Here is a 12,102-nt window from a genome sequence, read left to right as displayed (position 1 = left end):
GTGTGTGTGTGTGTGTGTGTGTGTGTGTGTGTGTGTGTGTGTGTTGCACCAGTAGTAGGGTTTGAACTTAGGGCCTTGTATTGTTGCTTGTCTTATTTTACTCAAGGCTGCTGCCTACCACTTGAGCCACAACCCCATTTCTAGCTTTCTGCTGGTTAATTGGAGACAGGAGTCTCACGGATTTGTCTGCCCTCTGTCTCATCTCCAGGAATTCTAGTTTCCAGGGTTTATAATCAGAGTAATAGACTCACAGAGTCAAGTGGGTGTTCTGCGTCAGGTCCCATTGAGAAGGACCAGTAAGCTTACAGACCAAGTGACTGGCAAGACTGCACAGGAGCCAGTGATCCAGCCCAGCTCAAAGCCCAAGTGACTGGCAAGACTGCACAGGAGCCATGATCCAGCCCAGCTCAAAGCCCCACCCTCTTGGCCCCCAGCCAGGGTTCAAACCCCAGTTCTCACAAAAAAAGATCCTCAGGGGCTCTTTCCAAGTGTTCTTAGAGAACAAGGAGATTAGCCCCTCTTGGGGATGGCTTACAAGTGGTCCTATAAGAGCTACATGGCCTCCAACTTTCCTTTTGACATAAACCCACCCCTCCCAGGGGAGAATTCTTCCTCTTCTCCCAAAATGCCCTCTCCTGCTTTGGCCAGTGAAAACCAGAATTGCATGCAATAGTTTGTGGATTTTCTTTTCCTTTCCCAGGTTATTCCTTTTTCAATGACACTGAAGAGACCAAAGCCACCATCAAAGACTGTAAGTAATCAAGATGGAACTGCCCAAAGCTATACCCAGGCTATTGTTGGGCTTAATCGTGGGCTTCCTAATGCTTTCACAACTACATGAGAAAGCTAATGAACCCCAACAATGAAAGACTTAGAGAAGAGAGTGGGAAGAAGTAAAATAGCAAGAGCACGGGTCAAGGTCTGTGGGGCCACTGCTGGGATCTGTAGAATCCCTCCCCTCCCCAAGACTCCATTTTGCAGTCTGTAAAATGAGAGGACTCTGATGGTTTTGATGAGTTGGAGAAACAATCAAAGTACCACTTAGAGTGAATGTCAGCAGGACAGATGCTCTAAATGCCTATGTCATTAGGATATGCTGATTACTCACCATTGCAGACCTCAGATTCATCTGGGCTCACTCCATAAGTGAAGATAATAATTTTAAGATGACAGAGGATCTCACAGGCTTTGTGATCCTGAAGACTAGCCTTCCCAGGAAGTTTGCCCTTGCAGGTGGAGAAGGTTTAGGAAAGAGGACTTTGCAGCTTCTATGTTCTTAAAGATGATACTGAGTCACGCACCAGTGACCCATGCCTGTCATCCTGCTACTTGGGAGGCTGAGATCTGAGGATCAAGATTCAGAGCCGGCCTAGGCAGGAAAGTCTATGAGACTCTTATCTCCAATTAACCAGCAAAAACCCAGAAGTGGAACTGTGTCTCAAATGGTAGAGCACTAGCCTTGAATGAACAGCACAGGGACAACATTCAGGCCCTGAGTTCAACCCCTAAGACAATCTCAAAGAAGAGAAAGAAAAGATGATGCTGGTTATTACTGTTGCTATTAATACTGAGTCCTATACAAAGACCCTGTCCCAGAGGATAGGAAGCAATGTGGTCCAGAGCAGGCCCTTCCCCATGGACCAGAGCAGCTGGTGATTTCCAGGGCTCTGAGAGCTGCCAGCTCTAGAGATAGACACCAAAGGACTCTCTTTCTTTAAGTCACATTACAATCAATTGAGGATTTAGATTATTTGACCCTTGGGGTATTTCATTTGTTGTTCGGTTTGGGGGCTTTATTATAAGAACAACCAAACCCATAACCCTTCTTGTGGAGCAGGCCCTACTTCTTTCCCCATGGACCCTACCCATTCTCACAAGAGAGAGGAAAGGGAAGGTTACAGGGTGACTGTCAAGTGCAAAGTTTCTGAGGCCAGCACAAGTTTGAACATTTAGCCATAGACCATAGCCCTGAAGAAAAGACAAGGTGGTATTCTGGGACTCCTACAGTATTACTGTTTGATCTTGAGTAAAAATTAATAGCCGTTGGTTTATGAAACATGTACCATGTGCTAAGTGTGGAGCTGTGCTAAGCAGCCTTCATACCAGAACCCAGGCAATCCTCATCCTGATTCTAGCAGGTCACATTGTTAGCTCCCTTCACATCTTAGGTATCCCAAGGTTCAGAAATGCAGAGTTGTGGTTCCAACTTAACAAGTTAGAGCCTCTGCTGTACATAAATATGCATGTGCACATGTGTATGTGTACAACACACATATGCATACCTACCTGGGCCCTTCTATTCACTCTGCTCCTCAATCAGCAGAGACTAAAGATTCAGGGTCCTCTCTAAATTTGGGCAGAGCTTGACAATAATTCATCATAGAATGACCTTCAACTCAGCCCATCTTAAGAGCACCAAGACCCAGCAAGCTATGAAATCATCAAAATTATCAAAGGCACAACCGGGTCCCTCTCCACTCTGTTCTTACTCTATACCTGCCTGTATCCCCACCCCCACTGCAGAAATGAGATGAAAGAGAAGCTACATCACACCCAGGAATAAAGACTGCCATGATAGGTGTGCTGCTGGCAGCTCCGTGCTCTTGAGCCTTATAGCATCCCGACACCATCCTGGCATGAGGTGGGGTCATGTGACTGAGCTGCTAGTATCCTGAAGGTGTGATGAGTTTGACTGGTAAACCATGTGCCCCAGATCCCAATCTCAGCTTCTGGAGGACCCTTGACGAATAAATCAGAAGAAACCCTTTGGCCACATTTTAAGTTTCCAATCTCAAGGCCAATTAAGTGTCCAGATCACACAGACAGCAGAGAGTAGGCCAGGCCTCCTCTTGTCATACTCTAGGCAGCCCCAGCTGCAAGGCCATGGCTGAGATGTCGTGGGGCAGGGAGAACCACAGCTAGAAACATCACCAGCATTGGCAAATTAGAACCCAAGTAGCTTCAGGATGCTGCTGAAGACCCAATAGCTGATCTTGGTAGTGGTTTGGGTGCCTGCTTAAACCTTGACATTGAGGTAGCAACTTCATCACCACTACCAGGAAAATCTAGTCCAACCCATGAGTACCTTCAAGGCCAGCACCACAGATCTGGAACAGATAGTACAGACAGAATCACCATCCCCAGAATTCCCACCATTGTTGTGATAGGAACAGATATCCGTAGCATGAGTAGTTAAGATCCAATGTCTGGTTGATTGCAAATGCTCAACACACCTGAGCTGCTAAGTGGTCATTGAATGCCTATTGAGCACTTCCTTCAAGAAACACACTGAAGTAGAAATTGTAAGCATCAGCTTAGGAATGAGAGCTCTCTGGGTTTAAATCCTGGCTTCACTATCTGGATAAAAGTCTTTAAACTCTCTGGGATTCAAATTCCTCCTCCCAACAACGAAAATCACAATATCATACAAGACTGAGATGTCATATGTGGATCACTTACTTAATAAATACTCCATAGAAACCAGCTGTTAATAAGAGGGATCTTTTCAGTCGTGTGAGAGCAATGCTGTGGTTTATACAAAGGAGCACACAGGTACCATGGGACTCAGAAGGGATCTAACCCAGAGGGTGGTGCTAGGAAGCCTTCTGAAGAGGGTATGTGACAGCACAAATCAACTGAGTATGAGTGATAAAGAGGAGCCTGTAGGGAAGCCCTGAGAGAGCAAACCATAGCCCATGGGGACTAAGAGGAGATGCTGAGGAGCACGAAGGAATAAGGTGGGAGATCTTGATGGGATTCGAGCCTAATGAGCTGGACACAACAAAGCAGCACTGTAGAGTGGTTAGCTGGGGAGCAACACTACCCAGTAGCACTGAGAGAGGGCAGCTAAGGCAAGAGTTGTGTGCTTAAAACAGAGTTTCCTCCCTTGATGACATAGCTCTTCCTGGGTTTCATGTCACGTACATATTACACTACATAGTAGGTGTGGTTCATGTGGGACAGTGGTTGTTCAATAACAGTTATCAAGTGCCTTCTCTATGCCTGGCACTGTGCTAGAATGTTTGAAGGAATACCCATAGGAAATGCATCTTCAAAAGTGCTAGACAGAGAAGTCAATGTGTGATTATGACTGGTTCTCTGAGAGAAGATTTTTGGAGCCAAGGTTGAAAGGAACACACAGACATCTAATGACAGAGCATTCTGGGCCAAAGGAAGAGCAAATAGGAAGGTGCTAGGTAGAATGAAATGCTTCCTTGAGACGCTGGAGGATGGAATGGCTGGGGCAAAGCCAGGAAGGGTCTGAGAGAGGACAGTGAGATTTAATGCAGGGCTGGAGGGACAGCTCCTGTACGCCACTAAGGAACAAAACAAACAAACACACACACACACACACACACACACACACAAAATACTCAACTTGGGGATATATATGGATATTTCAGATTGTCAAATTATAGCGTGAGTTATGTACAATTCAACCAAGTTAATGTCTTACTTCCTACCTTTTATAAGCTTCTGGACTCTATTTTCATCGTGCCTTTTTTTAAAATCTGTATGTCACACCAAAGCCACAAAGATCTAAAACTGTGAATATTAAAATGGGGACTTCTGCATTCCAGTTGGCTAGGGATTCCTAAGTCCTCATCTGGCCCACAAGGAAGTCCCTATATGGCTGGCCAGCCATCCCCAGAATCGCCACCTCCCAAATTCCTGGTATGGGGGCCTGCCCCGTGGGTGCTTTCTCCAGGTCAGCCTTTAACATTTCTCCATTATCTGGGACCTTCTTCTTCACTTCCTGTTTACCTTTGAGCATAGCCAGCCTCATGGTGAGGCCTTTCTGGAAGTAGGTACTTCTCCTCCTCATTTCCTGTCCGATGTTTTGCCCCTTCATGACATTGAAAGCAGTGGGCAACCTGTCCTTTATGCATGGGGGTTTGCCTGGTCCATTTGTCTTTCAAGTCTATTTGAACACATCATGCACCTATGTATTTGTTCCTGTATCCCCGTATAAGCCCACATCCCAGACTGCAGCAAGTCCCCAGGTTTGAGCATACACATTCCTTCTGAATGACACACAATGGCCTCTTTGTCCCTTCCCTCCACTGATCACGCACAGAATGCCTTAACACAGTCTCTTTTACCATAGAGGTCATCAATTAATGTATCAGTTTAGTACAGTTTGGGGTTCCAAGTGGCCTCTATATCCTTCCCACTGCTACACGTCATTCTGTTTCAGATGCTGATTCCAACTGCTTGAAAACAAATGGCATCAAAAGTCAAGACTGCCACGGTCATAGTCGAACAAGTAAGTGCAGAGACATTCATCCGCCATTCCAAAGGCAACACAACCTACCTGAATAAGCTTTGAAAGAAGATTGAAGCCCCACCAGTTACCTCCCCAGGGAGCTAGTAAGGGAAACCATGATTGCTTTTTCATACATGTCATCAATATCAGGGTTATTTCTTTTCACTTGAAAATGGAATTTCAACAATTAAAGGGAGGCACTAAACCAATGTTCTAGTGTTTGTAAAGGAGGGTTTTATTTTTCCTAGTCCATTGTAGGCCCTTCTCATTGAAGTACTCAAGGGAGAATAGTGAAGAAAACACTAGGAGGTGGCAGTTCCGTGAGCCCTAACCAGCATTAAGACATCTCCCTGGGGCAAGGTGAAACTTCATCCCACAGATGAGGGTGTAAAAGCCATCCTTTCCAAGCTCTAATCACTTGCTAACAATTAAATCACGAAACCCTTTTACCTATCCCGTAGCACTGGGGCTCATCAGATAAAGAAACTAGAGAGATTTGCCTTTAGGGAGCTACAAAGAGGCAAATGCAAGACCCAAACCTAGGTAGCTGGACCCCAGAACAAGTCTCAACCATTTTATCATGGAATAAGAGAAATGCTAGCTTTTTGTGAAAAATGAAATGTCAGGATAGTTGTGGGTTGTAAGATCCTAGTATATCAGTACTGCCTGTCAGAAGAACGAAAAGATCATTTCCTTCATTCTATAAAAATTAATCCACAGAAGCCAGGCACGCGCTCACACCTATAATTCCAGCACCTCAGGAAGCTGAAATCTGAGTATCACAGTTTGAAGCCAATTCGAGAAAACAAAAAACAAGAAACCCTGCTTTACTAGCAGGGTTTACTAGCAAACCTGCTTTACTAGCAAAAAAAGCTGGAAGCAGAAGTGTGGCTCAATTGGTAGCACTATGGCCTTGTTTGAAAAAGCAAAGCAAGAGCAAGGGGCTCTGAGTTCAAGCCCCAGAACCAACACACACACACACACACACACACACACACATGCACAATCATTAATCCATAGTTTCGATGAGCAAAAACAACAGAACATCTGTGAGCCACAGTGTTGTTATTGTAAATTTACAATAAACTCTGTATGTGAATTTATCTACTGCTTTGTCAAGGAGGGACATTTCAAAGCTGAAGAACACACAGTCACACTGAGAAATTACCCTGTAGAGCTTCTATTCTCCTGGGTAATGAGAAATTATATAACTTGTCTTTATTTAAAATTTAAAAAAAAATTCAGTATGTTTCCCCTTTCTTTCCAAAAGGCCTCCAAAGTTCTCATCTATGGGAATTTGTGCGAGACTTGCTTCTGTCTCCTGAAGAAAACTGTGGCATCTTGGAATGGGAAGATAGGGAACAAGGTATTTTTCGGGTGGTTAAATCAGAAGCCCTGGCAAAGATGTGGGGACAAAGGAAGAAAAATGACAGGATGACGTATGAAAAGTTGAGCAGGGCTCTGAGGTAAGTTAATAGCATAAAAATACCATGAGCCTTCAAAGACAAGTTACATAAAATGGCTAACCATAGAAAATTACCCTATTTTGCTGCTTTTTACTTGATATTGGAAAGGCCATGAGACAAAACATTGGTTCTTAGTTACAGGTGGGATTATGGCTTGTAAATTGACACACCATCATTTTTGTTCTCATTGGCAGTGTTCCCTAGGGATCACTCTAAATCCAGACCCATCCCCCCTCTCCTCTCTCTCTCCCCCCCTACTTTGTCTCTTTCTCCCTCTCCCTCTCTCTCCCCCTACTTTGTCTCTTCCTCTCTCTCTCTCTTTCTCTCTCTCTCTCTCTCTCTCTCTCTCTCTCTCACACACACACACACACACACATTCTAAATGGAACATGGTAATGTTCAGTCTTCTAGATATCTGGGACAGGTTTAAATGTAAGTTGATAAGACAGTGTAAAAATGCAAGGAGAGCCAAAGCCCAGCTTTGTCATCTGAGAGGAGTGAAGAGAATGTATTTGTGTTCTGTTGTTTTCCTAGGGTACAAACTCTCCCCAAAGTTCTCTTCTATTTGTTTTCAGATACTACTATAAAACAGGAATCCTGGAGCGGGTTGACCGAAGGTTAGTGTATAAATTTGGAAAAAATGCACATGGTTGGCAAGAAGATAAGCTGTGATCTGTTCTGGGCACCGAGAGCATTTTATGGATTATTGTCTTTTCATAAATTGGAATGCAATTGACATTGGAAAGTTTTTATAAAAAAAAAAGCCTGCAAATGTGCTGATAAAATTTCTCCACATCTCATCTCAGCATACATTTCGATTCAGTCATCTACTTGGGGGAGATTTTAGGAACTCATGAAATCTTCTTCACTCCAAAGGGAGGAAGGGGTGGTCTCTTATGGTAACTTGATTATTTTTCCCTAATGAAGTGTTCAGAGCCACAGTAGCTATCTGGTGCTGTCCAAAGGATAGGATCTAATTCTCATTAGAGGCATGTCCAGTCCTCTGATTTCCAAAGTTCAAAGGTTTTCAGGTATTAACTGAGGCAGCTCAAAAAGAAAAACAGAAATCATGATTAGTTTGTAGTTTATAGTAAAAGAGGGTAAGATGTAAGATATGTGTGCTTTAGATTTTTAAATCATCACAGTTAAATTCCATAGATGAGTTTCTTAATAAGAGCTAAGCCATTAAATTGGGATCAAAATGAATTTAGCCTAGGTTACTATTAAGTTTCTTAACCAGAACGTCTTTTGGACCACTTAGCAAAATTCCTATTGCTTCTCAAGTTCCACTCTTACAATTAGTCCCATTATGAATTATTACTGATATTTCCCTCCCCTATTCCTCCTAACTGGTGGCTGGCATTGAACATGCAAAGAGCTGGTCAACAGACACTTGCCTCAATTTCCAAATCACTTCTGTTTCTTTGATTCAAGCCATCAAAACTATAAAAATCAGAACCCATTGATTCTGTCTGGGGTCAAGATGTTAAATCTTTCTAAAGCTGGAAATGCCTCAACACCCTGTGATGGCCAATTAAATGTGAGTCTCTTGTTTTGTCTTTTTGCCTGGTATATACTCAAGCTCAAAAACCTATTTCCTTTACCAAAATGGCAACAGTGAATTATACCAATAAATATTCACAAGTTAGAGTCTGCACTGATACTTTCTCATCGGTTGCCGGTATGTTACAACCTGATGGACTGGCCCTGGAACTTGGACTTCACCAGAGCTGAGATTGTCCAGTGATGAGACACTGAGCCACAATCCCAAGCTGCAGACCTCCATGCTTAGAGTTTAACTTCTAAAGTGACTTGTTTTAAAAAAAAATGTGAATTACTGTAAAATAATCTATTTTTGGATTCATGTGTTTTCCAGGTGGATATAGTTTGTAAAACAATGTGAATAAAATATTTAACATATACATGTGTCTCTGTGTTGTTCCACTCAGAGTGGCAGGCTCAGCTAAGTATTATCAGCCTTTGATAACTCATTTCCTAGAAAGTGGGAAACGGAAGTTTTTTTCCCGAACCTCAGATCATGTAAGAAATACATGGAACTGTCTTATCCACCACTTTTGATATCATAAAACAGGGTTTCCATCATCAAATGGAGCCCAGGGGCTGCTGTAACTGGCATGTGTTTCTGTTAGATGCACATAGCAGGTGTTTATTTATTTGCCTGTTGTTTTGAGGTTGTGTTTTATTTCTTACTTGGGAGTTAAATTTTACTATTTAGACATCAGGTTTACATTTTTTTTAACATGTCTGGGGACTTGTGATTCATGCTTATAATCCTAACTACTCAGAAGGCTGAGATGTGAAGATTGCAGTCTGAAGCCAACCTGGGCAGACAAATCCAAGACTCATATTTCCAGTTAACTAACAAAAAGTTCGAAGTGGGGCTGTGGCTCAAGTGGTTGAATGCTAACCTTGAGTGAAAAGCTAAGGGACAGTGCCTAGGCTATAAGTTCATGCTCTAATACTAGAGAGAGGGGGAAAAAGTATTTTCTCAGCACTAGAGGCTAGAGGTCTGAAGTCAAAGTATTGCCAGAGCCCCACTTCCACCTGAGGCTCTGAGAAAGCACCTTTGCTTCTTCCAGCCTTTGGAGCCAGGTGTTCCTTGGCCTGTGGCTGCAAAAGGCCAATCTTAGCAGCCATAACCACAGCTTGCTCTTCCTTCTCCCATTCGATCTCTTAAGACACTTCTTTCTGCACCTGGAGGAACAGGGTGATCTTATCTTGAGCTGCCAAATTCTCCCAAAAAGATTACATTCACAAATTTCAGGATTTGGGACACGGGAGTAGGGACTATCACACGTCAGTCTGCCCTCCACAGTCTTTAAAGCAGTTAAGCATATAGCTCTATAATACAGTTTATGAAAGGACTGAAATACAAAGGCTTATTCAAACTGTTACATTTTAGGAAACAATACTGAACCAAAATAACAAAAAGTAAAAACAACAGACATATGCAAACCTCACTGATCTAAAAGTTAAATAAGACAAGTTAAATACTTCTCTGTAATAAGTATTTGCAATACACTTTCCCTAGCAAACTTACTATGTCTTCAGAGGTCATTGTTCTGAGTTTTTCATAACTTCAGAGATTTAGAGAACCTTCTGAGTTCATTCACATTAACCTTTCACATCTTTCAAAGCTCTAAAAGGGGTTTAAAAGTCTTCAGTTGTCTTATCAAAGAGTTTAAGGTGGAATTTGGCCTTTTGCCCTGTAGACAAGCCAGGAACCAAGAGGTAAAGAAATGGCCCAAGCAGTCTTTTGAGGCTTTTCTCCCAGAATGTTCTAACAAGTCCCTAAAAGTTCATTTCTTCTGACACATTACAAAGCAGCAATGCTCTTTGTCACAGAAAGATAAATGTGTCTATTTTTTGCTCGTTTTTCAATGTCAAGCATTAACCCAATGTCTCACACTTACTAGACTAGTACTCTATTATTAAGCTACATGCTCAACCCCAAAGTAAACCATTTTCACCAAAATCCTGACCTTTACTCTGAAACTAGTCAGGTGATACTTTGCAGTGTTTCTCAAAGCCCATATGGTGTGCACCTTTTAGAAGAACAAGTTATAAGTGCGGGGGGGGGGGGTTGTTTGTTTCTTTCTCTTTTTTTCTTTTTTTTTCCGGTCATGGAACCTGAACTCTGGGCCTGGGTGCTGTCCCTCAGCTCCTCAGCTCAAGGCTAGCACTCTACCACTTTAGCCACAGCACCACATCCAGCTTTTTCTGCTTACGTGGTGCTAAGGAATCAAACCCAGGGCCTCATGCATGCAAGACAAGTACTCTACCACTGAGCTACCTTCCCAGCCTAAGTATAGATTTTTAAACATCAGAAGTATAGCTGGATCCTAGTGTCTCATGCCTATAATCAGGAGGCTGAGATTTGTGGATCCTGATTTGAAGCCAGCCTGGTCACACAAATCTTACAGATTCTCACCTCCAATTAACCACCACCACCACCACCAACAACAACAACAACAACAACAGAAATGGAGGTGTGGCTCAAGTAATAGAGTGCAATTCTTGAGGAAAATAATCAAATGAGATTGTGAAGCCCTGCGTTCAAGTCCCAGTACCAAAAAAAGGTCAATTTTTAGAATGATATGCTATTCATTCACAATTGGGAATTCACTATTGAGCACAAGTACATAAATTTAATTCCTATGTCTGAAAGCAGAACAGTCACAACGTCCTGAAATGCAGGAAGAATTTAGGTAGGATAGTTTGACAGGAGAGCCAAGAAGTTGGCAGTAAAAAAATAAGAATTTTTATCTATCTGCTAGTGGCCTCGTAGTTTTGTAAAGGTCACATCTCAGGAAGTTGAGAGTTAGCACAAATCATGTTTATCTTTATTGTTTTGTAGTACTGGGGCTTGTGCATGCTAGGCAAATGCCCTACCACTGAACTACATCCCCAGCCACTGATTAGTTGGGGTTTATTTTTGTTGTTGTTTTGAGACAGAGTCTCACTATGTTACTCTAGCTGGTCTTGAACTTGCTATGTAATTTGAGGCTGGCCTCAAATTTGAGAACCTCATGCTTCTGCCTCCCAAGTGCTGGGATTATGAGTGAATTCAAACTAATTTTGGAAATGAAGGTAGGAAGAGGATTTGCAACCAAAAGGTATTTTCATTTAGAGTTCAGAATTCACCCTTAAAGTCTTCCACGTGATTTTCAAGAACAAGAGGCAAATAGGATTTTTTTTTTAAATAAGAAAGTAACTGAGCCTGGTGCCAGTGGCTCACATCTGTAATCGTAGCTACTCAGGAGGCTGAGATCTGAGGATCGAAGCTCAATGCCAGCCTGGGCAGGAAAGTCCTTGAGACTCTTATCTCTAATTAACCACCAGGAAACTGGCATAGCACTGTGGCTCAAGTGTAGAGCACTCGCCTTGAGCTGAAGAGCTCAGGGACAGCACCCAGGCCCAGAATTCCAGCCCCATGACCTAAAAAACAAAAGGAGGAGGGAGGAGGAGGAGGGGAAGAAGAAGAAAAGGAGGAAGAGGAGGAAGTGGAAGAAGAAGAGGAAGAAGAGGAGGAGGGGAAGAAGAAAAGGAGGAAAAGGAGAAGGGGGAGGAGAACAAGGAGGAGGAGGAGGAGGAGAAGGAGAAAGTAACTGGGGTTATGAAGGGTTATTTTTAAACTCCCAAGAAGTAATTTAGCTTACAGATAAGAGATATAAGTGGTGTTCAAAGTTAGGACATGTGCTATTTCCTAAGTGTTCCAGAAGGCTGTTTGGAAGACTACTTAACACAGTAACTGGTTACATCAGCCCTTTCATATTTAAGGGTAAACAACTAACACAGACAATCACATTCCAAAGTATATATGAAGCCAAAAGAAATCAAACACCATTC

At 42.7% G+C, this 12,102-nt stretch overlaps 1 protein-coding gene across 3 annotated transcripts in view; it reads left to right on the top strand.

Annotated features, from left to right (window-relative positions):
• The window catches only part of Elf5 (E74-like factor 5 (ets domain transcription factor)), a 32,774-nt gene extending 24,323 nt beyond the window's left edge, over positions 1-8,451 (top strand). For all 3 annotated transcript variants that reach the window (XM_013019575.1, XM_013019576.1, XM_013019577.1), the window contains 4 exons: positions 701-751; positions 5,198-5,266; positions 6,537-6,732; positions 7,308-8,451. In XM_013019575.1, the coding sequence (XP_012875029.1) occupies positions 701-751; positions 5,198-5,266; positions 6,537-6,732; positions 7,308-7,404 (413 nt within the window). In that variant the 3' untranslated portion in view covers positions 7,405-8,451. The remainder of the gene's footprint in view (positions 1-700; positions 752-5,197; positions 5,267-6,536; positions 6,733-7,307) is intronic.
• Positions 8,452-12,102: the final 3,651 nt, after the last annotated feature.

This window comes from Dipodomys ordii, unplaced genomic scaffold (assembly GCF_000151885.1).
Source record: "Dipodomys ordii isolate 6190 unplaced genomic scaffold, Dord_2.0 Scaffold46, whole genome shotgun sequence".
NCBI lineage: Eukaryota > Metazoa > Chordata > Mammalia > Rodentia > Heteromyidae > Dipodomys > Dipodomys ordii.
Note: the sequence above shows the minus strand (reverse complement) of the source record. Positions and strands in the feature narration are given on the sequence as shown.